This window comes from Bombina bombina, chromosome 1 (assembly GCF_027579735.1).
Source record: "Bombina bombina isolate aBomBom1 chromosome 1, aBomBom1.pri, whole genome shotgun sequence".
In the NCBI taxonomy this organism is placed as follows: Eukaryota; Metazoa; Chordata; class Amphibia; order Anura; family Bombinatoridae; genus Bombina; species Bombina bombina.
The window spans coordinates 1,166,953,354-1,166,978,774 of NC_069499.1; the positions used below are offsets into that span (position 1 = coordinate 1,166,953,354).

General features: G+C 39.3%; 1 protein-coding gene across 3 annotated transcripts in view; it reads right to left on the bottom strand.

The window, feature by feature from the left end:
* The window catches only part of ARHGAP27 (Rho GTPase activating protein 27), a 244,516-nt gene that overhangs the window by 106,046 nt on the left and 113,049 nt on the right, over positions 1–25,421 (bottom strand). Inside the window, exon 1 of one of the 3 annotated variants that reach the window (XM_053699610.1) lies at positions 23,930–24,081. The exons of the other annotated variants lie outside the window; for them this stretch is intronic. Coding sequence (XP_053555585.1) covers positions 23,930–24,001 — 72 coding nt within the window. The 5' untranslated portion in view covers positions 24,002–24,081. Of the gene's footprint in view, positions 1–23,929; positions 24,082–25,421 lie in introns of those variants that run through there. 3 annotated transcript variants of the gene reach the window in all.

Sequence of the window (25,421 nt, forward strand, 5' to 3'; positions counted from 1 at the left end):
GTGAGTGTGCGTGCATCTGTATGAGAGTGAGTGTGCATCTGTATGACTATGAGAGTGAGAGTGTGTGTGCATCTGTATGAGAGTGAGAGCATCTGTATGAGAGTGAGTGTGTGTGCATCTGTATGAGAGTGAGAGTGTGTGCATCTGTATGAGTGTGTGTGCATCTGTATGAGAGTGAGAGTGTGTGCATCTGTATGAGTGTGTGTGCATCTGTATGAGAGAGTGTGTGCGCATCTGTATGAGAGAGTGTGTGTGCATCTGTATGAGAGTGTGTGTGCGCGCATCTGTATGAGAGTGAGAGTGTGTGCATCTGTATGAGTGTGTGTGCATCTGTATGAGAGAGTGTGTGCGCATCTGTATGAGAGAGTGTGTGTGCATCTGTATGAGAGTGTGTGTGCGCGCATCTGTATGAGAGTGAGAGTGTGTGCATCTGTATGAGAGTGTGTGCATCTGTATGAGAGTGTGTGCATCTGTATGAGAGTGTGTGCATCTGTATGAGAGTGTGTGCACGCGCATCTGTATGAGAGTGTGTGTGCGCGCATCTGTATGAGAGTGTGTGCATCTGTATGAGAGTGTGTGCATCTGTATGAGAGTGAGAGCATCTGTATGAGAGTGAGTGTGTGTGCATCTGTATGAGAGTGAGAGTGTGTGCATCTGTATGAGTGTGTGTGCATCTGTATGAGAGTGAGAGTGTGTGCATCTGTATGAGTGTGTGTGCATCTGTATGAGAGAGTGTGTGCGCATCTGTATGAGAGAGTGTGTGTGCATCTGTATGAGAGTGTGTGTGCGCGCATCTGTATGAGAGTGAGAGTGTGTGCATCTGTATGAGTGTGTGTGCATCTGTATGAGAGAGTGTGTGCGCATCTGTATGAGAGAGTGTGTGTGCATCTGTATGAGAGTGTGTGTGCGCGCATCTGTATGAGAGTGAGAGTGTGTGCATCTGTATGAGAGTGTGTGCATCTGTATGAGAGTGTGTGCATCTGTATGAGAGTGTGTGCATCTGTATGAGAGTGTGTGCACGCGCATCTGTATGAGAGTGTGTGTGCGCGCATCTGTATGAGAGTGTGTGCATCTGTATGAGAGTGTGTGCATCTGTATGAGAGTGTGTGCATCTGTATGAGAGTGTGTGCATCTGTATGAGAGTGTGTGCATCTGTATGAGAGTGTGTGCACGCGCATCTGTATGAGAGTGTGTGTGCGCGCATCTGTATGAGTGTGTGTGCATCTGTATGAGAGTGAGAGTGTGTGCATCTGTATGAGAGTGTGTGCATCTGTATGAGAGTGTGTGCATCTGTATGAGAGTGTGTGCATCTGTATGAGAGTGTGTGCATCTGTATGAGAGTGTGTGCATCTGTATGAGAGTGTGTGCATCTGTATGAGAGTGTGTGCATCTGTATGAGAGTGTGTGCATCTGTATGAGAGTGTGTGCATCTGTATGAGAGTGTGTGCATCTGTATGAGAGTGTGTGTGCGCGCATCTGTATGAGAGTGTGTGCATCTGTATGAGAGTGTGTGCATCTGTATGAGAGTGTGTGCGCGCATCTGTATGAGAGTGTGTGTGCGCGCATCTGTATGAGAGTGTGTGTGCGCGCATCTGTATGAGAGAGTGTGCGCGCATCTGTATGAGAGTGTGCGCGCATCTGTATGAGAGTGTGTGTGCGCGCGCATCTGTATGAGAGTGAGTGCATCTGTATGAGAGTGAGTGTGCATCTGTATGACTATGAGAGTGAGAGTGTGTGTGCATCTGTATGAGAGTGAGAGCATCTGTATGAGAGTGAGTGTGCATCTGTATGACTATGAGAGTGAGAGTGTGTGTGCATCTGTATGAGAGTGAGAGCATCTGTATGAGAGTGAGTGTGTGTGCATCTGTATGAGAGTGAGAGTGTGTGCATCTGTATGAGTGTGTGTGCATCTGTATGAGAGTGAGTGTGTGTGCATCTGTATGAGAGTGAGAGTGTGTGCATCTGTATGAGAGTGTGTGTGCATCTGTATGAGAGTGTGTGTGCATCTGTATGAGAGTGTGTGTGCGCGCATCTGTATGAGAGTGAGAGTGTGTGCATCCAGGGCCGCCATCAGGGGGTGACAGGGGTGACTGCAGTCAGGGGCCCAATGGGCCAGGGGGGCCCCATGAGGCAAGAACTAAAAAAAAAAAAAAAAAAATTTTTTTTTTTTTTAATTTTGGCAGCCACCAGTTGGTACTACAGCAGAGTGCTAATTGAGCATGGGAACTGTTATTACAAGGAGTAAAGTATTAGCATTTGAGAGGATTTCTGAGTTGGCACTAAATCACTATGCACAGTGTGAGACAGACTTGGCACTTTGTTTGTACAGTGTGTGCCTGAGTCAGACGGCAGATCACTTTCATTTGCAGAGAAGGTAGGACTTACTTAACAAATGTTTTTTATTTCTTTGTGCAATTTCAGATAGTAACTTCAATGTGGTAGTAGTTGTATGGTGGAGCCAGGGGTCCATAAAAACACATTTTCTTTTAGCAGCAGTATATTTATGATTATTTGACAATGCTGTAAAAATTCTATATTTAAAACCATGCAGAAATGTTTCTTCCTCAATACACAAATGGTAGGTGCCCTTTTGGCAAATATATATATATATATATATATATATATATATATATATATATATATAATTCCAGTTTACTGCCCCTTTATGCAAGGACTTTCCAGATGCAAGGAGGCATTTTATCATTTATATTTTTACATCTGCTTAAAATGTTATACTCTCAGACTAAGATTGCTCAGTGTTTGAAATGAGACAGGTTAACTTAAAACTGGTCAGTTTACACTACAGATGACTTAATTTTGAAATACATACCAACAAGCCTAAATCCTGCATTTAACTAGATCTAATGGTATGAGTACCACAGCTTATGGTTCCACCAAGACCATATAGAGTACAGCATTTTCAAAATCCATAAGTACAGCTGACAGATGGGAACATTTGTACACTATATTTGAAGTGGTGCTCTTGGTTGGGGAAAATGGGGAAAAAACAAACAAACATATGTCAACCTTTTAAAAGTACTTTTTTTCATCTAGCAATCTACCCAGATCATTAATGTACAATTTTGAATTCACAGAATTATTTTTGTTTGCACATTTACAAATATGATTATTTAAAAAGTGATCTCTTAATTGCTGCAATTTTTTTATCATGCATGTCACACACTGTTGATTTAGGGGATGCAAGGTGCATAAATCTTTCCTCCTGTGAGTGTTTCTGTGGGTGTCTGTGTTTATGTCTTTGTGCTTTGGTTTGTGTCTCTATGAGTGTGTATGTATTTTTTTCTGTGGGTCTTTCTGTGAGGGTGGGTGTGTGTGTATGTCTTTGTGCATTTTCTGTGGATGTCTGTGAGGGTGTGTGCATATGTCTTTGAGATTTTTCTATGGGTGTCTCTGTGAGGGTGTGTGTAGGTTTGTCTTTGTGTAGTTTCTGTTTGGGTGTCTGTGTCTGAGTGTGTTTCTTTGCGTGTCTGCTAGAGTGTCTATATGTAAATCCTTATTTGTGTGTGTGTGTGTGTGTGTGTTTCAGTGTATGAGTGTGTCTGTGTTTGTGTATGTTACTACCTTTACAACATTTCCAAGTTTAAATAGACACGTAAGAATAAAGTGCATATACATTTTAGTCACTTGGTAAAAAATTGCACATGTCAAAGGAGGGGGCGGGGGGGGGGGGCCCTGATCAATGGTTAAGTCAGGGGCCCCAAAATATCTAGTGGTGGCCCTGTGTGCATCTGTATGAGCGTGTGTGTGCGCATCTGTATGAGCGTGTGTGTGCGCATCTGTATGAGCGTGTGTGTGCGCATCTGTATGAGCGTGTGTGTGCGCATCTGTATGAGAGTGTGTGTGCGCATCTGTATGAGAGTGTGTGTGCGCATCTGTATGAGAGTGTGTGTGCGCATCTGTATGAGAGTGTGTGTGCGCATCTGTATGAGAGTGAGTGTGCGCATCTGTATGAGAGTGAGTGTGTGTGCATCTGTATGAGAGTGAGAGCATCTGTATGAGAGTGAGTGTGTGTGCATCTGTATGACTATGAGTGTAAGAGTGTGTGTGCATCTGTATGAGAGTGAGTGTGTGTGCATCTGTATGAGAGTGAGTGTGTGTGCATCTGTATGAGTGTGTGTGCGCATCTGTATGACTATGAGTGTAAGAGTGTGTGTGCATCTGTATGAGAGTGAGAGCATCTGTATGAGAGTGAGAGTGTGTGTGCATCTGTATGACTATGAGAGTGAGTGTGTGTGCGCATCTGTATGAGAGTGAGAGCATCTGTATGAGAGTGAGTGTGTGTGCATCTGTATGAGTGTGTGTGCATCTGTATGAGAGTGAGAGTGTGTGCATCTGTATGAGTGTGTGTGTGTGCACCTGTATGAGAGTGAGAGTGTGTGTGTGCATCTGTATGAGAGTGAGAGCATCTGTATGAGAGTGAGTGTGTGTGCATCTGTATGAGTGTGTGTGCATCTGTATGAGAGTGAGAGTGTGTGCATCTGTATGAGTGTGTGTGTGTGCACCTGTATGAGAGTGAGAGTGTGTGCGCGCATCTGTATGAGAGTGTGTGTGCATCTGTATGAGAGTGAGAGCATCTGTATGAGAGTGAGTGTGTGTGCATCTGTATGAGAGTGAGAGTGTGTGCATCTGTATGAGTGTGTGTGTGCACCTGTATGAGAGTGAGAGTGTGTGTGCGCATCTGTATGAGAGTGTGTGTGCATCTATATGAGAGTGTGTGTGCATCTATATGAGTGTGTGTGTGCGCATCTGTATGTGTGTGTGTGCATCTGTATGAGAGTGAGAGTGTGCGCATCTGTATGAGTGTGTGTGTGCGCGCATCTGTATGAGTGTGTGTGTGCGCATCTGTATGAGTGTGTGTGTGCGCATCTGTATGAGAGTGTGTGTGCGCATCTATATGAGTGTGTGTGTGTGCATCTGTATGAGAGTGAGAGTGTGTGTGCGCATCTGTATGTGTGTGTGTGCATCTGTATGAGAGTGAGAGTGTGCGCATCTGTATGAGTGTGTGTGTGCGCATCTGTATGAGTGTGTGTGTGCGCATCTGTATGAGAGTGAGAGTGTGTGTGCGCATCTATATGAGTGTGTGTGCGCGCATCTGTATGAGAGTGAGAGTGTGTGTGCATCTATATGAGTGTGTGTGTGTGTGTGTGTGTGTGTGTATCTGTATGAGTGTGTGTGTGCGCGCGCGCATCTGTGTGAGAGTGTGTGCATCTATATGAGAGTGCGTCTGCATCTGTATTAAAGTGAGAGTGTGTGTGCATCTGTATGACTATGAGAGTGAGTGTGTGTGCATCTGTATGAGAGTGAGAGCATCCGTATGAGAGTGAGAGTGTGTGTGCATCTGTATGACTATGAGAGTAAGAGTGTGTGCGCGCGCGCGCATCTGTATGACTATGAGAGTGAGACTGTGTGTGCATCTGTATGAGCAGTGTGTGTGCATCTGTATGAGAGTGAGAGTGTGTGTGCGCATCTGTATGAGTGTGTGTGCATCTGTATGAGAGTGAGAGTGTGTGTGCATCTGTATGAGTGTGTGTGTGCACATCTGTGTGAGAGTGTGTGCATCTGTATGACTATGAGAGTGAGTGTGTGTGCATCTGTATGAGCAGTGTGTGTGCATCTGTATGAGCAGTGTGTGTGCATCTGTATGAGCAGTGTGTGTGCATCTGTATGAGAGTGAGAGTGTGTGCATCTGTATGAGTGTGTGTGTGCATCTGTATGAGTGTGTGTGTGCATCTGTATGAGAGTGAGTGTGTGTGCATCTGTATGAGAGTGTGTGTACATCTGTATGAGAGTGAGACTGTGTGTGCATCTGTATGAGAGTGAGACTGTGTGTGCATCTGTATGAGAGTGAGAGTGTGTGTGCATCTGTATGAGAGTGTGAGAGCATCTGGCTTCTCCTTCTCTAAATAAGGCAAATGGTGGGTGGAGTTTGACTACTGGAGAATAGCTGCAGTAAAAAGGATGTTAATTTGTTTTAAAATGTTTAAGGAGCATTGAACACAACATTTTTCTTTCATGGTTCAGATAGAACATACAATATTAAAGACTTTTAAATTTTACTTCTGTTATCAAATTTGCTTTTTTCTTTTAGTATCATTAGAAAAGCATGCCTAGGTACGGTAGGCTAAGGAGCAGCAATGCACTACTGGGAGCAGCTGATGATTGGTGGTTGCACATATATGCCTCTTGTCATTGGCTCATTTAATATGTTCAGTTAGCACGCAGTTGTGCATTGCTGCATATCCTTCAACAAAGGATAACAAGAGAATGAACAAATTTATTAATAGCAATACATTGGACCTGCAACCTGCCAATTTTATCGTAAATTTATATGTGTTTCTCGGGTGTATCATACCCAATCCCGCCTCACCAACCTCTGACCTCACTGCACATCACTGATATAAATACGAGAGCCCTGAGGCAAGGAAAAAGGCCTGTAGAAGATATATTGCCAAGTTCAAACGAGTCTCAAAAGATGCACAATGGAATGAGATATCACTCCGCAATCAGTTCAGGTTGGGACTATCTGATGCCCTGAAAGATGAGTTATCCAGAACCGAACTACCTAATAGTCTGGATAACTTGATGTCTTTATCAATCAATATAGACAGACGTCTCAGGGAATGCAAAAAAGAAAAATATGGAACTGAATCTTATACCAGAAAAGTCTATCCAACTTCATACCAGCCCTCCAAACCATCAGAAGAGCCAATGGAGATTGGTGTTTTAAGGGAACCCTTGACTTCAGAAGAAAAAAAAGAGAAGAGATAGCAACTTAGGTCTATATTGTGCATCCAAGGAGCACGTGGTTAAAGATTGTCCAAGTCTTATCAAAAATAAAAAAGGTAAGATTTATCATTCAAAAATAAATAACCACCTCTCATCAAAAAACTTTGTTCATTGTCAACTTTCTATTTCCTTGCAGTGGGCTACCTCGAAAGCACTTATTGATTCTGGGGCATCAAGCAACTTCATTGATACCACAACTGTCCAAAATAATAAAATACCAATAATAAAAAAACAAAACCCATATGTTTTACGTGTGTTTGATGGTACTCAAATTGTTAATGGACCTATTACGCACCATACAATTCCCATGAAAGTAGTAACACCAGAGGGACATAGTGAATACCTTAGTTTTGATATAACACCTTCACCTTTGTTCCCAATCATTTTAGGAATTAGTTGGTTACAACTACATCAGCCAAACATTGATTGGTCCACTTTAATGACTCATTTTACTTCTAAACTATGCAGGGATTCCTGTTTTCACTCTATAGCTACAACCCAGAATTGCACCGATTTAGAGCTCACTTCAACCAAAATTCCCACAGAGTATTCTCATTTTTTGGATGTATTTGATAAAAAAAATAGCAGAGACCTTACCCCCTCACAGGTCTTTCGACTGTTCTATTGACATACTACCAGGTTCCCCAATTCCATATGGACATATATACCCTTTATCGCAGCCAGAGTTGACACATCTAAAACAGTATTTAGATGATAATTTGAAAAAAGGTTTTATTAGACCTTCCACTTCCCCAGCAGCAGCTGGAATATTTTTTGTGAGAAACAAAGACAACAGTTTACGACCGATTGATTATAGGCTACTGAATAAAATTACTGTCAAAAACAGATAACCGTTACCTCTAATTACTGAATTAATATAACGTCTTAGTAATGCCACCATTTATACAAAGTTGGAACTCAGGGGCGCTTATAATTTGATACGTATCAGGAAAGGGGATGAATGGCTCACTGCTTTCCGTACCAGGTATGGATTATATGAATATCAAGTGATGCCATTCGGACTCTGCAACGCCCCTTCTACATTCCAGCACTTCATTAATGAGGTTTTCAGAGATATGCTGGATGTGTGTGTAATCATCTATCTAGATAATATCCTGATTTACTCAGAAACCTATGCCCAACATGTGCAACACGTACATACTGTTCTTACAAGACTCAGGGAAACCAACTTTATGCGAAGCCAGAAAAATGCATGTTCCATGTTCATGAGATATCTTTCTTAGGGTACAGAATTACAGCACAGGTAATATATAGAGGATACCAAAGTATCTGCTATCACTAAATGGCCACAACCAAAGTCTGTTAAGGAACTCCAGAGCTTCCCGGGCTTCTCTAATTTTTATCGAAAATGTATTAAAAATTTCTCTGCTATTGTGAAACCTCTCACTAGACTCACCGGGAAGAACAAACCATTCATTTGGACAAATGACGCTCAACAAGCATTTGACCATCTTAAGGAGAGCTTCACAATAGCACAAATTTTGCATTTTCCTGATCCTACTCTACAATACATCTTAGATGTAGATGCATCAGATTTTGCTATCGGAGCAATTCTATCACAACGGAAGAATCTATCTGAACCCATACACCCAATTGTATACTTTTCTCGCTTCCTCACAATACCAGAGATTAATTACCCCATAGGGGAAAAAGAACTCCTATCTATTAAATCTGCTTTAGTACATTGGAGACACCTGTTGGAAGGTACAGAAACTCCAAATTCTTGTGGTCAGTGTAAATAAGAATTGGAGTATTTACAAACGAATCGCACATTATCTTCAAGACAGCTTAGGTGGAGTCTGTTTTTCTCAAGGTTTAATTTTCACATACAATATCGTCCAGGATCACGTAATGGTAAAGCAGATGCTCTATCCAGACGTACAACTCCCTCTACTCATAGAACAAAACCCAAGTACTGTGATCTCACCAGAACGTTTTATTTCCTGCACTACAACTCTGGTTCAAGAATTACAAGAAGCACAACAGACCGACCCTAATCTACATAAACTTGACTTAAAAACTTACATGCTGATGGTCTATAGTACCACGGTGACTTATTGTATATTCCACCAACACTACAGGCACATATTATGGAAAGTTCCCATGATTCTGTACTTAACGGACATCCTGGTATACATCGTACTTTCATACATTGCAGAGAAGGTACTGGTGGCCAAAAATGTATGACACAGTAAAAGAATTCGTCACAACATGTACCACTTGTACACAATGCAAAAAAGAGCCCAAGAAACAATTTGGTTATTTAATGTCCCTACCAGTTCCAGATCAACCCTGGAAGGAAATTGCTATGGACTTCATTGTCGATTTACCCAAATCCTTAACATACACGACCATATTGGTCGTAATAGATCTCTTTATTAAAATGGCCCACTTCCTTCCAATCCAAAAGCTGCCCACCGCTTCACAAACAGCAGATCTCTTTCTAACGAATATCGTCAAACTACCCGGATTGCCAACTAGCATTCTATCGGATAGAAGTAGTTAGTTTACCTTGAGGTTTTGGCAAGCACTATGCTCAAGATTAAATATAACCAGGAAACTAATGACTTCCTATCATCCACAAACAAATGGCCAGTGTGAAAGAACCAACCAATCACTGGAAGAATATCTCAGAATATATTGTACCCAACAACAGGATTCCTGGGCAACTCATTTGGCCACTGCAGAATTCGCATACAATAATGCAAAGAATAATTCCACACAAATGACACCATTCTACTCAAATGATGGTTTCCACCCAACTTTCGATTTAAATCCGAATGACCAACCTTCTTGTCCCATAGTCAATGATTTTGTGAACACAATATCACAAAACTTTAAGACATTACAGGAGAATATAAAACAGGCTCAGACTCAACAGCAACATTTCTATAACCTCCGAAGACATCCAGCACCAGAATCCAAAATCGGAGACTTAGTCTGGTTATCGACTCGTAATTTAAGAATTCCGGCATCCACCAGGAAGTTTAACCAACTGTTCATTGGACAATTTCCAATCACCAGAGTCATTAACCCTAATGCTGTCATGCTCGATTTGCCTGAATTCTATAGGATACATTCATCCTTCCATGTGTCACTACTCAAACCATACCACCCAGTCAGAACAGAACTAACACAGGCTTTACAACCTCCAGAACACCTTTGGATACCTCATATTCCAGCTGAGGTTGAAGTTCTCAATTCCAGACATTCCCATGGTGAGTTACAGTATTTAATACATTGGAAGGGCTATCCTCATGACGATGATACATGGGAACCAGCATCTAATTTATCTGCACTACGTTTGGTCTCCTTGTTCCATAGACGGAATCCGGATCGGCCCTCACCTTGAACACCTGGAGGTTTTCCTTGAGTTGGGGACTTATCATGTTAATTGTCCTAATTGTGATTTAGTACTGTGGCTTTAAGGCATCACAGCTCAACCTTTATAAGCTTACATTTCGTCTTAGCACATTGCTTGTTATTGATCCATTCACTACGCACTGCCTGTGAATCCTCCTACTATCAAGCCTTCCACCTGATCCTGAAACGTTTGCAGTCTTACGTCTCTCACGCATTTGTCAGCCTCCCGGGTTTAGGACCGCCCACACATCTGAACTCGGAGCCGCGGTCAAACAAGCTGGAGCGTGTAACAAACAGGTCAGACTTCCGCTGCAGGATAAAACTTAGTAAGTACTTACAGCGATTACCTGTAGTTAAGATCTTCCTTGCCTTGTCCTATGTACATGCAGGCTACTGCAAACTTATATTGAATAACCAAATGTTCAGTCAGCTTTTGTTTGCTTGTGCACTTAGTCTCTGAACCGATTGCTGAAAATAACTGCCTTCAAATTGCTATACTTGAGATTTCAAGTCTGTTGAGTTAAAGCACTTTCCACTCCGCATAAGTTTTCTCCTATCAATTCTACCTTACTTTATCTGTATGTCAGATTTCTTAATTAAGCTGTGCTTGAATATTATTCTAGCCTTGCCTGAAGTCAGAACATATTGTTCTACTTATTCCTCACAATATATATTATATTATATTATATATTTATATTTTATATAGTGATCACTCATCCACAGCCTGCAGTTGTAGCAGTTCCAAGAACAATTGCACAACAAGGCAGTGGTATATAGATTGTTACATAGTTTCAACTTTGCAAAATTCTTTCTGCAAGGTGTGACAATGTCATACAACCAATTCCCAAGCATAAAGTATTTTGCTAAATTGATACCTTGTCATACAACTTTAAATCACACCCTTAGATAACCTGCACATTTGATCCTTCTGTTCAATTGACAGATTTTCATTACACCTAACCTGGACTATGATCTCTACAGATCCAAGTCTTTCAGATTGGGGAGCTGTTTGGGGATCTCTGACAGCACAAGGGGTTTGGAAATCTCAAGAGGCGAGATTACCAATCAATATTTTAGAACCCTGTGCAATTCTCAGAGCTCTTCAGCTTTGGCCTCTGTTAAAGAGAGAACTGTTCATTTATTTTCAAACAGACAATATCACATACAGTGGCATTTGCCAATCAGCAGGGTGGGACTCATAGTCCATAAGCTATGAAGAAGTATCTCGGATACTTGCTTGGGCAGAATCCAGTTCCTGTCTATTTTCTGTGGTGCATATCCCAGGTATAGACATTGGGAGGCGGATTATCTCAGCCGTCAGACTTTACATCCTGGGGAGTGGTTCCTCCATTCAGATGTGTTTTCTCAGACTGTTCAGATATGGGGTTTTCTGCAGATAAATCTGATGGCCTCTCGTCTAAAAGAGAGATTTCCCAGATGCCTGTCCAGGTTCAGGGTTTTTCAGGCAGAAGCAGTGGGTGCGCTGACACTTTCTTGGCGTTATCAACCTGCTTATATTTTCCCGCCTCTAGTTCTTCTTCCAAGAGTGATCTCCAGAATCATCATGGAACAATCGTTTGTGTTGCTGGTGGCTCCAGCATGGCCTCACAGGGTTTGGTATGCGGGTCTTGTTCGGATGTCCAGCTGCCAACCTTGGCCACTTCTGTTAAGGCCGGACCTACTGTCTCAAGGTCCGTTTTTCCATCAGATTTTCAAATCATTAAATTTGAAGGTATGGAAATTGATCACTCAGTGCTAAGTCATAGAGGTTTCTCTGACTCAGTGATTAATACTATGTTACAAGCTAGTAAATCTGTCTCTTGAATGATTTATTATCGAGTTTGGAAGACTTACATTTCATGGTGTTCTCATAAATTCTCTTGGTATTCTTTTAGAGTTGCAAGAATTTTACAGTTTCTTCAGGATGGTTTGGATAAGGTTTTGTCTGCAAGTTCCTTGAAGGAACAAATCTCTGCTCTCTTTCTGTTTTATTCACAGAAAAATTGCTAAACTTCCTGATATTCACTGTTTTGTACAGGCTTTAGTTCATATTTAAGCCTGTCATTAAATCAATCTCTCCTCCTCTGAGTCTTAATTTGGTTTGGAGGGCTTTACAGGCTCCTCCATATTGAGCCTATGCATTCTTTGGACATTTAACTACTTTCTTGGAAAGTGTTGTTCCTTTTGGCCATCTCTTCTTCTAGAAGAGTTTCTGAGCTATCTGCTCTTTCTTGTGAATCTCCTTTTCTGATTTTCGTCAGGATAAGGCGGTTTTGCAGACTTCATTTAAATTTTTTCCTAAGGTTGTGAATTCTAACAACATTAGAAGAGTAATTGTTGTCCCTTCCTTGTGTCCTAATCCTAAGAATTCTTTGGAAAGATCCTTACATTCTTTGGATGTGGGGAGAGCTTTGAAATATTATATTGAAGCTACTAAAGATTTCAAGAAGACTTCTAGTCTATTTCTTATATTTTCTGGTCCTAGAAAAGGTCAGAAAACTTCTGCTATTTCCTTGGTTTCTTGATTAAAGCTTTTGATTCTTCAAGCTTATTGGAGTCGGGTCAGGACCCGCCTCAGAGAATTACAGCTCATTCTACTCAGATCAGTCTCCACTTCGAGGGCTTTTAAGAATGAAGCTTCAGTTGATCAAATTTGCAAAGCGGCAACTTGGTCTTCTACATACAGTTACTAAATTCTACCAATTTGATGTATTTGCTTTTTCAGAAGCAGTTTTTGATAGAAAAGTTCTTCAGGCAGCTGTTTCGGTTTGATTCTTCTGCAGATGTTTTATTTTTTTTCTTGTCAAAACTTATATTTTGGGTTGTGGATTATTTTTTCAGCGGAAAATGGCTGTTTATTTTTATCCCTCCCTCTCTAGTGACTCGTGCGTGGAGTTCCACATCTTAGGTATTAATATCCCATACATCACTAGCTCATGGACTCTTGCCAATTACATGAAAGAAAACATAATTTATGTAAGAATTTACCTGATAAATTAATTTCTTTCATATTGACAAGAGTCCATGAGGCCCACCCTTTTTTTATGGTGGTTATGATTTTTTGTATAAAGCACAATTATTTCCAAATTCCTTTGTTGATGCTTTTTACTCCTTTCTTTATGACCCCACTACTTGGCTATTCGTTAAACTGAATTGTGGGTGTGGTGAGGGGGCCAATATGAAAGAAATTAATTTATCATGTAAATTCTTACATAAATTATGTTTTTTTGCAGGGCATTGCCCCGAGGATAATCAGCTCTTTTACAAAAAAATATACAAAATCCCACCTAACATTAAACCCCCCACCCCCCAAAATAAAGGAACCTAACACTAAAAAACCTAAACTACCCATTGCCCTGAAAAGGGCATTTGTTTGGGTATTGCCCTTAAAAGGGCATTTACTTTAGCTCTTTCTGCCCATCCCTAATCTAAATAAAAACAAATTCCCCAAAAAACCATTAAAAAATCATAAGTCTAACCCCCAGGTTGGTATTCACGGTTCCTGAAGTCCGGCAGAGAAGGTCCTGTTTCAGGCGGTGAAGTCTTCTTCCAAGCGCAACCTCATCTTCTTCCAGGAACATCCTGCGCAGAGCGGTGATTAAGATTGAAGACCGCGGAACTGAAGACTGGCGACCCTGGAACTGAAGGCCAGCGATCGTGGAGCCATGGAGCATGGAGGATCCTCTTCCTACAATCTCCACCGTACACTGAATAGTGAATTCAAGGTACGCGATTAAAGATGGCGTACCTTGAATTCCTATTGGCTGATTTGATTCTTCCAATTCAAATCAGCCAATAGGATGAAAGCTACTCAAATCCTATTGGCTAGTTAAATTAGCCAATAGCATGAGAGCAAGTGAAATTATATTGGGTAATTTAGGTTTTTTGGTGTTAGGTTCTTTTATTTTGCGGGGTGGATGGGTTAATGTTAGGAGGAACTTTGTATATTTTTGGTGAGCTGATTATCTTGGGGCAATGCCCTGCAAAAAGCCCTTTTAACGGCTACTGGTCTATTATTAGAGTAGGGGGTGTCTTTATTTTGGGGGGTCTTTATTTTAAAAGGGATTAGGTTTAATTTTGTTAAATTTGGGAATTTGATTTTTTTTATTTTCTGTAATGTTAGCTTTTTTTATTTTTTGTAACTTTAGAATGTATTAGTTTAGATAATTTGGGTTTATTTTAGGGGGTGTAAGGTAAGGGGTTGTTAGATTAGTGTACTGTACTTAGTTATTTAAATAGTTATTTGCGTTGTGGGTTTTGCGGTTTAGGAGTTAATAGGGTAAATAGGTTTATTGTAATGTAGGGATTTTGCGGTTTAGTAGTTAATACTTCGTGTAGGATTTTTTATTGTTCTATTTCATGCGGGAGGTGTTTTTTTTTTTTTTAATACTTTAATGTGGGCGATTAGGTGTTGTTTTTTTAATGCTCTGTTTGTCTTCGCTGCATCCCGGTGGATTCCGAAAATGACAGGGTGGTGAAAGAATCCACCTTCGGTGGGGTTTTTTTACCACCCTGCCATTTTTGGAATTCATCTTTTGCCCTTACGCTGCCAACATTCCATTGAGGATGTGTGCGCAACTGCCGATGGCCATTACAAACATTATAGTATAGATGTATAGATTTATAAGAAACTTTTATAGGAGATGGCTTCATTTAAGCCTTTAGGTGCAGCTGATTGCAATTCATGAATCCATCTGCATTCCTTTTGTAGAAGCATTTTTGTGATATTGCCCCTTCTCCCTTTTAGTTTTAGTTGTTCAATGGCAAAAAATGAAATATCATATTTGTGCCCTCGATTTACTGTGTTCATATGTTGGGCCACAGGTACATTACGATTCCATTTAAAGGGACACTGAACCCAAAATGTTTTCTTTCGTGATTCAGATAGAGCATGAAATTTTAAGCAACTTTCAAATTTACTCCTATTATTACATTTTCTTTATTCTCTTGGTATCTTTATAGGAAATACAAGAATGTAAGTTTAGATGCCGGTCCATTTTTGGTGAACAACCTGGGTTGTCCTTGCTGATTGGTGGATAAATTCATCCACCAATAAAAAAATGCTCTCTAGAGTCCTGAACCAAAAAAAAGCTTAGATGCCTTCTTTTTCAAATAAAGATAGCAAAAGAAAGAAGAAAAATTGATAATAGGAGTAAATTAGAAAGTTGTTTAAAAATTGCATGTTCTATCTAAATAACAAAAGAAAAAATGTGGGTTCAGTGCCCCTTTAATGTCCCTTATATGTTCCAATACTCTAGTGCGTAATTCTCTAGAGGTTTCACCTACATAGATGAGGGGACATTTGTACATTGCAACATAAATCATTCTTCGTGACCTACAGTTCAGAAAGTCTGAAATTTCATATTTCTTAGTTTTCGGATGTGTGAAGAGTTTTATAGAGGCCATATTTTTGCATGCCTGACAACGTCCACATTTGAAGAAACCTTTTGATTTTTTCAACCATGTTCTTGGCTGTACTTGTGAGAAATGACTATCCGTTAGGATATCTTTCAAATTCTTGTATCTTCTATGTGTTATTGTTGGTTTGTCAGTGACAACCTCCTTGAGTTCATCATCCTCCTGGAGCACATGCCAATGTCTTCGAAAGAGATTGTGAATGATATTATTCTTGTCATCGAAGGTTCCTATTATTCTGATCTCTCTAGAGCCTTTGCTCTTTAGTAAGCTTTCTTCAAGCATCTACTCGGATAGCCTCTTTATTTAAATCTTCGCCTCAATACATTTGCCTCAAGTTCAAAATCAACTTCTGTGCTGCAGTTATGTCTGGCGCATAGATATTGTCCAAATGGAATACCCATCCTCAAATTTTTTTTGGGTGGTACTATCAGAATAAAAAGGAACCTTTGATGACAAGAATAATATCATTCACAATATCTTACACCAAGAACATGGTTGAAAGAATCAAAAGGTTTCTTCAAATGTGGACGTTGTCAGGCATGCAAAAATATGGCCTCTACAAAACTCTTCACACATCCGAAAACAATTAAGAAAAATTAAATTTCAGACTTTCTGAACTGTAGGTCACGAAGAGTGATTTATGTTGCAATGTACAAATGTCCCCTCATCTATGTAGGTGAAAACTCAAGAGAACTACGCACTAGAGTATTGGAACATATAGGGGACATTAAATGGAATCGTAATGTACCTTTAGCCCAACATATGAACACAGTACATCGAGGGCACAAATATGATATTTCATTTTTTGCCATTGAACAACAAACTAAAAAGGGAGAAGGGGCAATATCACAAAAAGGATTCTACAAAAGCAATGCAGATGGATTCAGGAATTGCAATCAGCTGCACCTAAAGGCTTAAATGAAGCCATCTCCTATAAAAGTTTCTTATAAATCTATACATAATATATAAAAGGGACATATTTAGAAGAGGAAATAGGCAGTAACTTTTTCACTATATGGTTTTTGAATGATTAGCGCATATATCCGATCAAAAAACATACCCCCAAATTAATGCATCAATGATGAAATTATGGGATAAATAATTAAAATAGGAAGTAATATTCTGATCTTGACACATGTTTTCTGAATAAGACATCTGTAGATGAATTGACATATGGATTTTAAAAGCAAGAAAATCTTGTTACTCAATACAAATAAGCACTAATTTTCCCTTGGATACAAAAATATGTCTCAAATTTGATTTGATATATAAGTGGTAACATATAATAACTGCATAACATCAAACACTATAAGCATTCAACTCAATATAGAGTTAATGTCTTATTATGTAGCTATTACACGTATACCTATATTCTTTATAAATATCATTGTCCCTTTGGGTTATTATACTTCATTGCAAGACATTTACCATGGTTACCTTATCCTTTTGATATTGAAATATCTGTGTTTTGCTTATTAAAAAACACAACTCATTTAAAAGGCTGAGCGTGCAGAAAGAGCAGACATCCTTACCTTATCTATGTCTCTGTACACACATGCCTCCTGGTCTTATCTCTGTCTATACATAAAGGCTGATAACTTAAAGCAATTGAAAATTAACATTTTACCTTCCCTCACACACATCACCCTCTGGGCAGCTGCTGAAACGTGTGCATATAAAACTTTTCTTTAGAAAATACAAAAACATTCATATTTTTAGTATAGGTGATGGTATTAACAGGCAAATCCAGCTTTTTTAAATGACAAAAAAGGTAAATTATTTAATTAACAATTTCATACACTAGCAGATAAAAATGATCTCTGGGAACACATTAAAGGGGATAAAATTGTACAGCACAATGTCCCTTTAAACTTGCAACCACCCAAAGCCCAGATGCCACAATTTTAAATGCAGATACGTTACCCATCTGTAAAGTACAAACTGTTTCTGTGCCTGTTATTTGATTATTGAATATTCTACATTTCTGCAAGCAAGTCTGCTTATTTGGACAAACAGAAACAGCGTGAACATGTAACCTGAATTTACATTGAGCTGTGCATTAGAAATGTAGTTTAAATTACAGGTAGCCCTCAGTTTACGCTGGGGTTAGGTTCCAGAAGGAATGGTTGTAAATCAAAACCCAGTTTATAATGTAAGTCAATGGGAAGTGAGGGAGATAATTTTGAGAGGGGCCTGGAACCTGTCATAAGTAACACCTAAGCTTTGAAATTAAGACTTTAAATGCTGAACAGCATTATAAACCTAATAAAATAATCACACAACATATAATTAAACTAAGTTAAATGAACAAAAACATTTGCTAAACATCATTATAAACCTAATAAAATAATCACACAACACAGACTTCACTTGCATTTTTCTGCAAACAGTTCTTTCTATGCATTCCAATCTGGACTGATTTATAGACAGGAAGATCTTGTTCCTTTGAAATCTGCTTGATAGCTCAGGTCTGGTTAAACTGATTAATTTCAGCTTGCTTGGCTTTGCACACAAGCGGACAGCTCCACCTACTGGCTATTTTAATAAATCCACTGCTTCTCAATGCTTTTCAATAGCAGTCACATGACTGGAAAAAAAGGTTGTTATTCTGAAACGGTGTAAATTGAACCATTGTAAAACAAGGGCCACCTCTATATGGCATATTACTTTATGCAGTTATAAAGTGATACATAGCACTATTACAACAACTATTCACCTAAAGGGATAGTCTACACCAGAATATTTATTGTTTAAAAAAAAATAAAAAAATAGATAATTCCTTTATTACCCATTCCCTAGTTTTGCATAACCAACAGTTATATTAATGCACTTTTTACCTCTGTGATTATCTTGTATCTAAGCCACTGCAAACTGCCCCTTATTTCAGTTCTTTTGATAGACTTGCATTTTAGCCAATCAGTGCGGGCTCCTAGGAAGTCCACGTGCGTGAGCACAGTGTTATCTATATGAAACACATGAACTAACACCCTCTAGTGGTGAAAAACTGTAAAAATGCCCTGAGCTAAGAGGCAGCCTTTAAGGGCTTAGAAATTAGCATATGAACCTCCTAGATTTTGCTTTCAACTAAGAATACCAAGAGAACAAAGCAAAATTGGTTATAGAAGTAAATTGGAAAATTGCTTAAAGTTACATGCCCTATCTGAATAATGAAAGTTTGTTTTGGACTAGACTGTCCCTTTAAACATAAATGTCCTATTATCAGTAGGAGCTGATAGGTAACTCTGCCTCCAACAAATATTTGATGTGAAGAGAATGAGTGTCTATGACATTTACCAGAGAAATTGCATTCTCATTGGCAAGGCCACTGCTTTTGTAAATACAGGGGTATCCAATTACTATTTTAGATAAAGTTTAGCTACAGGAAGTTTTCTCTCACCAGATTTTAGAATGTACAGATATACTGTACTGAGCTTGATTAATCTACTGTATTTTTAAACTTAGTATTGCTCAAGATATAAATGAGACAATTTACTTTCTCTCTACCACAGTTGTCTTTCTACAGTACATAGAGAATTAGTCTATTTAATAGTGTGTAATATATTCAGTATATGAATGGGAAGCATATTGAAACATTTAATGAAAACTATAGTCCCTAATGTACTTATACGAGCTCTCCAAACACGTTTATGGACTCTTTAAAAAAAAAAAAAAAAAGTAATATTTACATAAAGGTTCTGTCCTTTGTGGTATGTAATGTTGCTAAAATATGTATAGGAAAATATATAAATATATAAACATATATACACAACCACTTCCATGTTACTTTGAGCTTCCAAACTGCTCTAGTCCCTGGGGCTTATCCACATTCTATAAATCCCCTATATGGTGAATTGTTGCAAATAGTAGCTTGAATAATGTGTCAATAATTCAAGGCTTGTTCAATCCTGGGAGGCATGGGTCCACACACATATACATATATATTCAATACTGGCCCAGTGACAGTAAAGTCAAAATTTAACTTTCATGGTTCAGAAAGAGCATGCAAATTTAAACAACTTTTCACTTTACTTCTACTGTAAAATGTGCTTTGTTCTCGTGGCATCTTTTGTTGAAGAGCAAATCTAGGTAGGCAGAAAGGAGCTCAGGAGCGTGCATGTGTCTCGAGTAGTCTATGGCAGCTGTGTTTGCTTTGTATAACATGGCTATAAACAATATTGCAAACACTGCTGCCAGATGGCTAAATACACATGTATGCTCCTGATCTTACATAGGATTGCCAAGTAAACTGTTAACAGACGTAAATTGGAAAGTGGTTTACAATTTCATGCTCTATCTAATCCATGTAAGTTTACATTTACCTTAAAAGGACATTAAACTGCTGAGCTCAACTACAAAAGAACATTTACTATGTATGTTATTGCATTTCCTCCCGGTTCACCTTACAATACAATGTATTAACCCTAACCTATAAAGCACTCCACAGCATCATTCCCAACTAGATTTCCTCTCTCATCTCCAAATATTCCCAAAGCTGTCCTCTATCAACCTCTGCCCTACATCTCTCCACATCTATTATATCTACTTACCTCTCCAACCTCCAAGAGTGCTCACCTGCTGTTCCTGTCCTCTGGAACTCTCTATCCCGCTCCATCAGACTGTCTTCAACCTTGCTTGCTTTAAAAACTCAACTATTCGGAGAGGCTCCCCATCTCTCTGATTTTCATCCTACCCAAAATAAATCTTGACCTGCCTTGACTCACTTCTGCAGCTACAATAAACGCGACAAGCTACCCCAAACCTTTTGTCTCTGCACCTTCAACCTGCAGACTGTAAGCTCTCCGGAGCAGGGCCTGACTCCTCCTGTACTAGTTTTCTTTAGTCTATTATGTTTTTTTATCTCAAATCTATGTCATTTTTAAACCTCTACCTATGTACCCAGCGTTACAACATTTTGTGGTGCTATAAAAATAAATAACAAACAACAACAACAGACATAAAGCTTTTTATACATATGAAAGTTTAAACACGTTACTTCTTACAAGTTGAAAACATTATTATTATTATTATTATTATTATTATCGGTTATTTGTAGAGCGCCAACAGATTCCACAGCGCTATAAACAAAGGGGAGTACAACAAAACAATTAAAGGGATCAGATGGGTAGAGGGCCCTGCCAAGAGTTGCACTGTTGTAGTCCACTCTTAAGAAGGATATCTACAAACAGCTGGACTCTTAGGCTTACATGCTAAGGGGGTTCAGGGGATAGCAATGGAGGAGTGGAACTGGTATAAAGTAAGGTTAGCATAGGTTGTATGCATCCTTGAACAGTAGAGTCTTTAGGGAGCGCTTGAAGCTTTCAAAACTAGGGGAGAGTCTTGTGGGGCGAGGCAGAGAGTTCTACAAGATGGGAGCCAGTCTGGAGAAGTCCTGTCAATGGGAGTGCGATGAGGTAACCAGGGAGGAGGAGAGTAGGAGGTCATGAGCAGAGCGAAGGGGAGGGGAGGGAGAGTATCTGGAGACAAGGTCTGAGAAATAGGGGGGGGAGCAGTGCAGTTGAGGGCCTTGTATGTCAGAGTGAAAATTTTGTGTTTGATCCTAGAGGTAAGAGGAAGCCAGTGAAGGGCGGGAAAGAATGAGAGAGTGTATTAAAATCTTAGTTGCATCTTGTGTAAGGAAGTGTCTAATTTTGGAGATGTTTTTAAGGTGGAAGCGGCAGGCTTTAGCCAAGGACTGAATGTGAGGAGTGAAGGAAAGATCTGAGTCAAATGAGACCCCGAGACATCGGGCATGCGGGGTAGGGGTAATGATGGAGTTGTCGACAGTTATAGAGATATTGGGGGTGGAGATTTTGGAAGAAGGGGGGAAAATGAGGAGCTCAGTTTTGGAGAGATTTAGCTTGAGGTAGTGGGAGGACATCCAGGAAGAGATGCGAGAAATACAGTTAGTAGTGACACGGGTTAGCAAGGAAGGAGATAGGTCTGGTGCAGAGAAGTAAATTTGGGTGTCGTCGGCATACAAATGATATTGGAAACCGTGGGACTTAATTAGGGAGCCTAGTGATGATGTATAGATTGAGAAGAGAAGGGGACCGAGGACAGAGTCTTGCGGTACTCTGACAGAAAGTGGTGATGGGGCAGAGGAGGCCCCAGAGAAGGCTACACTGAAGGTACGGTCTGATAGGTAGGAAGAGGGCCACGAAAGGGCTGTGTCACAGATGCCGAAGTATGGAAGGGTTTGGAGCAAAAGAGGGTGGTCGACAGTGTCAAAGGTTGCGGACAGATCAAGGAGGATAAGCAGAGAGAAGTGGCCTTTTGATTTTGCTGTAAGTAGGTCGTTGGTGACCTTAACAATAGCTGTCTCTGTGGAGTGATAGGGACGAAATCCAGATTGCAGCGGGTCAAGAAGGGAGTTTAATGTAAGGAAATGGGATAGGCGTGCATATACTAGTTTTTCGAGAAGCTTTGAAGCAAGAGGGAGGAGGGAAATAGGGCGGTAGTTGGATGGGGAGGTAGGATCAAGGGAAGGTTTTTTGAGGATAGGTGTGACCAGTGCATGTTTCATCGATGAGGGAAAGGTTGAAAATGTGCAAGATCTGTTGCCAGGCAAAGAAGACCCATAGGAACCGTCCTGCTTTGGTGTTAAAATCATCCTATTTTATAAGCCACCACTTATCTGTGTGTGTTTTTTTTTTCTCCCTATAAAACCTCACTATCAAATAGAACTAATCTGAGACACCTATGCCTTTTACAACCTACGTAGAGGTACCCTGCTGGACATAAATAGTGAGCAACTGTTTGGGTGACTATGGCCACCACAAATACAGCAATAATACAACAAACAATAATAAATTTTCTTTAGTTGTAATGTTAAAAGCCTGACTTATTGCCTATTCATAAAATGTAATGCCTAGTAGAGAATGCATGCCACTCAGTTTGAGAATCTCTGTTAGCTTTACTAGCAAATGAATCAATCTAATTTTAGTTTATCCGTGTTCTGCTCTTTGAGTGACAGTTGTAACTAGCAATGTGCATTCGGAAAATTTGTAAAGATCCGAATGCAGAAGTAGACGGCCCCTTGTGCCGTTCGGATCTTTTCGTAGCCGTATTAATTCTAGTGATTTTTAACTAGAATTAATCCAGCTGCAAAAATATCTGAACGGATACTCACGAAGGATCCAAATGCTAATCTCATCTCTAGTTGTAACAAATTTAGAATAAATAAGTTTTCAGTGATGACCCCGTGGTGAGCCTCGATCAAAATTAACAACACTGCATGTGTCAAATGGTCTATTCAATCATATGACCTAATGTAAACTGCCGTTTTCAGCAACGTCATTCTTTTCTAGTAAATAATCCAGAATAAACTAACATTTCTAGAATCTTAAAGGGACAGTCAACACTAGAATTTTTTTTGTTTTAAAAAGATAGATAATCCAATTTATTACCCATTCCCCAGTTTTGCATAACCAACACTGTTATATTAATACACATTTTACCTCTGTAATTACCTTGTATCTACGCCTCTGCAAACTACCCCCTTATTTTAGTTCTTTTGACAGACTTGCATTTTAGCCAATCAGTGCCCACTCCTTGGTAAATTCACATGCAATGTTATCTATATGAAACACATTTAGATTAGAGGCTGCCTTCAAGGTTTATGAAATTAGTATATGAACCTCCTAGATTTAGCTTCAACTAAGAATACCAAAAGAACAAAGCAAAATTGGTGATAAAAACTTTACTGTCCCTTTGAATTCTTGTGTGAGTGATGGGATTTCTGTATGTTGCAGCACACATTAGAAACAAAATCAACGATCAAGAAAAAAAAAAAAGAAAAAAAAATTGACTTGGGTTTTCTGAATAAAAATAACCACACACACATCTATATATATATGTGTGTGTAATATATATATTATATTACACACACACACACACACACCAGTAATGTTGCAGCTAGACAAATATAAAATCCAGAAATCATAATCCCCAATTCTATCTGTAGAAGGTACAAAAAAAAAATTAAATCAAACTTTTTCATTTACACTGTACTTTACTGACAGCTAAACAATATCATCTTCTTACACATTTTTGTATACGATATGCATATTACACATTTGTGTATGCGCTTTACATACTATATGTGTTTATATCTACTGTTGAACATCAGCAGCATACTTATACCACCAACTATATTAAATTATACAGGTTACTTTACACATGTGCAGAAGATCATTGCTGTTGATTAACAATGCCTTGGTAAATCTACATTGTTGTCACTCTTGTGCACCCACATGAATATTTAATTTCCCCTGTGTTTTAAAATAACAACTAGAAACCAGTCAGCTGTAGAGAACACTACCTGGGGCTCTTTGTTCAGGCTTAATCCTCTCCTGCGCAGTTTATTGGCACTCCGTGTAAAGAAGTCCACCATGTTGCTGGAATACCCCACTGGCAATTTACAAAAACAACTTCTGAGGTGCAATGAGCATAGTGAGAAACTCAGACAAACAAACAAAAAAAAAAAGAGAACTTTAAGCAGGTCTCATTTCATACATTTCCTGTTCTGTGCTGAATGGAGGAAATGTATGAAGCGTTCAGTTATTAATATACGCCGCGGATGAACGAGAAACAGTAGAAATATGAACATAGAAGGGAAGATTATATAAATATTCATATGATCAGGGAAATAAAGACGAAGTCTGAATAAAGACAATTTGATCTTTGGTACATGTTGTTAAAACGGTAAACTTTCACAGATAACTGATAGAAATAAGTATTTATAACTTGTAATGATCTTAACAAGTTATGAATAATAAAGGAATATTCTGGTCAAAATTTAAATATGCATAGATGAATTACATCTGAATAGAAATATATTTGCTATATACATGTATTTGCATAAATTAGCATTGTTTTAGTGCTAAAATTTTTCTGTGCATATGAAGCATAGCTAGATATTCTCAGTGCACCAGAATTTAAATACGGCAGCTGCTCAAAGCACCAGTGGGACTTGTATCATGTCACCAATTAAACATTCGGCTAGATTACGAGTTGTGCGTTAGGACCTCTTAACGCTGCTTTTTTACGCCCGCTGCTATTACGAGTCTTGAAGGTTTAGGGGCACCGCACACTTCTTTGGCCTTACCGCAAAACGACTTACGTAAACTTCGTAAAGTCTTTTTTCTATGGGACTTCCATAGTGCCGGTATTACGAGTCTGTCCTGGGAGGCCAAAAAGTGAGCGGTACACCCTACCCTGTCAAGAGTCCTAACGCATTTAAAAGTCAGTAGTTAAGAGTTTTATGATACAACGCCGTAACATAAAACTCATAACTAAAGTGCAAAAAAGTACACTAAAACCCATAAACTACCTATTAACCCCTAAACCGAGGACCTCCCGCATCGCAAACACTATAATAACATTTTTAACCCCTAATCTGCCGCTCCGGACACCGCCACCAAATACATTATACTTATGAACCCCTAATCTGCTGCCCCCAACATCCCTGCGACCTACATTATATTTATTAACCCCTAATCTGCCTCCCCCAATGTCGCCGCCATTATAATAAACATTTTAACCCCTAAACCGCCGCACTCCCGCCTCGCAAACAGTTAAATATTATTAACCTCTAATCTGCCGTCCCTAACATCGCCGCCACTATATTAAAGTTATTAACCCCTAAACCTAAGTCTAACCCTAAACCTAACACTCACTAACCTAAATATAATTTAAATAAATATTACTATCATTAACTAAATTATTCCTATTTAAAACTAAATACTTACCTGTAAAATAAACCCTAAGCCAGCTACAATATAACTAATAGTTGCATTGCAGCTAGCTTAGTG